The sequence below is a fragment of the Microtus ochrogaster genome, chromosome 10 (genome assembly GCF_000317375.1).
Source record: "Microtus ochrogaster isolate Prairie Vole_2 chromosome 10, MicOch1.0, whole genome shotgun sequence".
Lineage (NCBI taxonomy): Eukaryota > Metazoa > Chordata > Mammalia > Rodentia > Cricetidae > Microtus > Microtus ochrogaster.
This window is the reverse complement of record NC_022016.1, coordinates 73660357-73664795: the sequence shown is the minus strand read 5'-3', so window position 1 is coordinate 73664795 and position 4439 is coordinate 73660357. Positions and strand designations below refer to the sequence as shown.

Sequence of the window (4439 nt, the reverse complement as noted above, 5' to 3'; positions counted from 1 at the left end):
AAATAAATAAATAAATAAATAAATAAATAAATAAATAAATAAATAAATAAAATAAGATATTAAATTCTCCGTTTACTAGCCTATATATTTAATGCTATTCCAAACATGGCCTCAGTGACTTTTTTCCCCTGACATGTTGACTATATGCAGAAGAGTGGAAAATATTAAAATAAATTATATTTTAGAAAACAATGCCAATGGGCAATAGTAGCACAGCCAGTAATGAAAGATGGGTGCATTAGCACTGAATGAAAGCAACAGGTGTCCAGGGACAAATCACACTCTTAGAACTTTGAGGGAAGACAAATCTAGCAAATACCAATGGTAATGAAAACAAGAATTAGTCACAGAGGATCTTGTTTTGGCTAGTTATTTATTGAAAGAAAAGTATTGGATACTCGTCATGCAATATATAAAAATAAACTCGTTAAGCCAGGCAAAGGTGGCACATACCTTTATCCCAGCACTTGGGAGGCAGAGGCAGGTGGATCCCTGTGAGTTCGAGGTCAGCCTGGTCTACAAGGGCTAGTTCCAGGACAGGCTCTAAAACTACAGATAAACCCTGTCTTGAAAAACCAAAACAAAACAAAAACTTGTTAAATTGAGAATCATGTTTTAAAAATTAAAAAAAGCATAAAAAGAAAGAAAACTATAACTTTGAAGTAGGAGAATGTTTCCTAAGTAAGTCTGAAAAACTTTTAAGCCATTATGGAAAAGTATGATTCTGCAGAATTTTGTAATTTCTGACATCATGAATACAAATAAGGCTGGCAGGGTGGCTTAGAGAAAGGTAAAGGTCCCTGCAACCCAACCTGACTAGCTGAGTTCAATCCTCAAGATCCATGTATTACCAAGATTTCTTCTGACCATGTGCATACATACATGTACACTCACTGAAAAATTAGTTTATTAAAATTTCTAAAATTAATAATGTACTACTTGAGATCTAAAATATCAACTCACAGATGAAATGCAAACAGACATTAATCACATGGGGAAACGCACTAGTTAACGAATACCAGAGCACTGCATACTAAATAACAAAACACCATTTTTGTCAATTATATTAGAAAATCACAAATTAAAAAACTATTTAGCATTATCAGTCATGGTGTAAAATGGGTTTGTATGAACACAGACTCGTGTTGTTAGTTTTTTGGAAGGAGATTTAGCCATCAACTGCAATTTTAAAAACGTACAGTCTTTAAAAGAACTGATCCTTTGAAAACATGTATGTGAACACATATATAAAGAACATTTTCTGCAGTAATAAAAACCAACAAACAATCCAATGACCTTAACAAGCAAGTGCATCACAGTGCAGCCTTTGTAAAAGTAGCCTGGAGCACTAAGAACATTAATGTTCTATAACATAAATGAAAATGTACTACTGTGTACAGCCTGGCAACACTTGTTTTAGAGAAAGGGAGAAGGAAGAGAAAACAGAGGCGTGGGATGAGAACACGGGGTGTAGGTGTATGTATAGGACAGACCAGTTTCATTTTTACTGTAGATGTTTTTAACTGGTGGGGATGAGACTATTTTTCCCAATATTTTTCAAGTTAAAAAAATATGACTTAAACAGTCTTATCATATGACCTAAATTTATTCTGGGACACAATCACCTTAACTGGTCAGAAATCAGGAACTTATCATGAAATTTTAATTATACTTATTTTGGAAATAAGAGCTGAGTACATTACTAGCTCCTCAATGTACAATTCCCCCTCCTATTCCCTATCATCCAGCCCCCAACCCCGGTAACCATGAAGAGTTATTTTGGAAAATGGTCTGACCTAAAGGACGATTTGGAGAGGGCTGTTAACTCCAGAACATTTAATACAATAGAGAATAAATCTTCAATCCTATATGTATCCATCCCCAGTGTTCATTCAGGTATGGTAGAAATTTGGGGGTGTTCTTTGGTGTTTAAAGACTAGGAAATTATTTAATGTTTTCAACACTCTAGAGAAATGAAATTAATTTCTAACATCACTCAATGCCTAAACAGCAAGTTCTTGAGAAACAAATAAACTAGACAAAACTGTCTCTGAAGAGATTTGTTTTCTTTTCTTTTTCAAATCACTATTATCTTTCATGTCAAAAGCCATTTTCATCATAATTAATACTCAATAAGGATCAAATGACAATCCAACAGCCTCAGTGACTCTCAATGCTTCACAAGACAAGGCTTCCGACTTGTGGCAGCAAGGTCAGTCTCTTTGCACACTATCAGTTTCTCTTCCTGATTAACACTCTGCTTTCTTCCAAAGAGGAACCAGGAGAGTTGATTACTTGTCCTATAGGAACTGCCCAATTTTTAACACTTAAAGATGGTACTTCAGCGCACATCATTTCTGCATCAATCCAATTACGGTGAACAGTATGTCCCAGTGATCTGCCTGTGTATCTGCCAGTGCTGTTATTTCAAGCATGTATACCATGCTCGGCTTTTTATGTGTTAGGATCAAACACGGGTTCTCACACTTGCACAGCAAGCACTATAATGACAGCTTCTCTCCCCAGCCTGATCAATTAATATTTAACTTGCTGTATTCAGATCATGTCTCCTAGCTGTGTATCAACCCAAATAAAGTGTTCCTACACATTAATTGTAGTGAGTAATTTAACTCACCCCAAGTTCTATATCTTCTGAATGGAGTTTGGCTTGGATTGCTGCAAATCCACCTAATTCTCCAAACTGAAAAGAAACAGGCATGAATTAATTTAGAAATACTCTACAGTAATAATTTCAACAAAGAATTAAGGCTAATATTTTACTTTACCACCATGCTCTGTGAGATTGCGCTTGGAACACTAGGAATGTAATTCTAAGGTTCCTAAGGTATACCCCAAACCTGATGTTCAGTTGTGTATATCACATACGCAAATGGAGAAGGAGCCATACCACATTCCTCCTCAGTTAAACGTTCTGATGTGTGGTGTTTGAATGAGAAATATCCCCCATAAGCTCACACATTTGAATACTTGGTCCCCAGTTGATGGCACTTTTGAAGAGGCTATGAAATCTTTAGGAGGTGCAGCCTTGCTAGAAAAAGTGTGTCACTGGAAGCAGGCTTTAAGGATTTACAGCCTCATCCCACTTCCTGTTCTTACCCGCTGGTTCCTGTATGTGCCTAAGATATAATCAGTCAGCTTCCTACTTCTGTCTCCTGATGCCATGCCTTCTGTAGCCTTATAGACTCTGTCCCTCAACTGTGAACCAAAACTAACTCTTTTCTATATGCTGCTTTTGATCATGGCATTTCATCACAGCAACAGAAAAATAATATTTGATTATTCTCAGTATTATCATTTGTTTAAAATACCCAGCTACCAAGAATCACATTAGAAAATGGGAATAGTATCTCAAAACCAAAATAATAATAAAGTATATATACCTTATTTACCAAGTCCACAACCCATCCATGAGGCTCCTGTGAGAAAATAAGGTCAAAATTAATATGGTAATATAAAAGTTTTCTCATTATTAATTTTGGCAGTTTTTTTTATTTCCTAAATGAGAAATCTGAAAATAAAAAAGCATTAAAATCTAGAACATAATTTAAAAGTCTCTCAGAAATGTTTCTTAATATAAGTCTTTGACATTACTGTATATAACAATCTTTGAAGCATATACATTGAGATTTTCAAAGTCTCCGATATAATTTTGAAGCAACAAATCTAGACCTTTATGGGATTCTCATATCAGGAACATTCATGCATCTGGGAGCAGTTGGAATTTGTTGTTTGAGTTCTCCAAGGAATAGAATAACTCAAGTTAAATTCTCTAAGAAAATTATTTTATTTACGGTGGTTTTCTAAAATAGGGTCTCAAGTAGCCCAGATTGCCCTTAAATTTGCTAGGCAATTGAGACTAGCTTAAAATTCCTTACACTCCTGTTTCTACTTCCCAAGTGCTGGAGATTTCAAGAGCACATCACAACACATGGCTGAAAATTTTATTTTAAATTAAAAATTATTACCTAAAAAGTAGAAAACTAGAATTCAGAGAGTAAGTTAAGTCCCAGATTTATCATTAATGCCCTTAAACAAGCTCTTTCTTTTCTCTTGTTTTCTCTCTTTTCATTATCTCGGCACTTGGGTCTTAGGTTTAGATGGGAAGAGATGTCACACCTATTTCACAGAGCTCATATTTCAGCAGTTAAAAAACGAAAAATTACCACATATACAAGCAATTCAAACTGTGCTAAATCATCTTGTAAAACAAAGGCAAAGGGTCATTTAAAGAATATAAGATTTGTTTAGCAGAGTGGGGCTCATGAAAGAGCTGTACAAGACAATAAAGGATAGTCTGAGCAGAGAGGCTGAAATGGCCAAGTCTATTTGGAGAAGGCAGAAGATTTCACTGGGTAAAACACTATGAGAAATTTCAACCAGGCTGCACAGGTGAAGGAGCTGTGCAGAAGGACACAGGT

At 35.4% G+C, this 4439-nt stretch overlaps 1 protein-coding gene across 3 annotated transcripts in view; it reads right to left on the bottom strand.

Moving 5' to 3' along the window:
- Positions 1 to 4439, bottom strand: part of Usp24 (ubiquitin specific peptidase 24) — a 144616-nt gene that overhangs the window by 99636 nt on the left and 40541 nt on the right. For all 3 annotated transcript variants that reach the window (XM_005353499.3, XM_026782230.1, XM_026782231.1), the window contains exons 6-7: positions 3402 to 3437; positions 2636 to 2701 (exon numbers count right to left, since the gene is read on the bottom strand). In XM_005353499.3, the coding sequence (XP_005353556.1) occupies positions 2636 to 2701; positions 3402 to 3437 (102 nt within the window). The remainder of the gene's footprint in view (positions 1 to 2635; positions 2702 to 3401; positions 3438 to 4439) is intronic.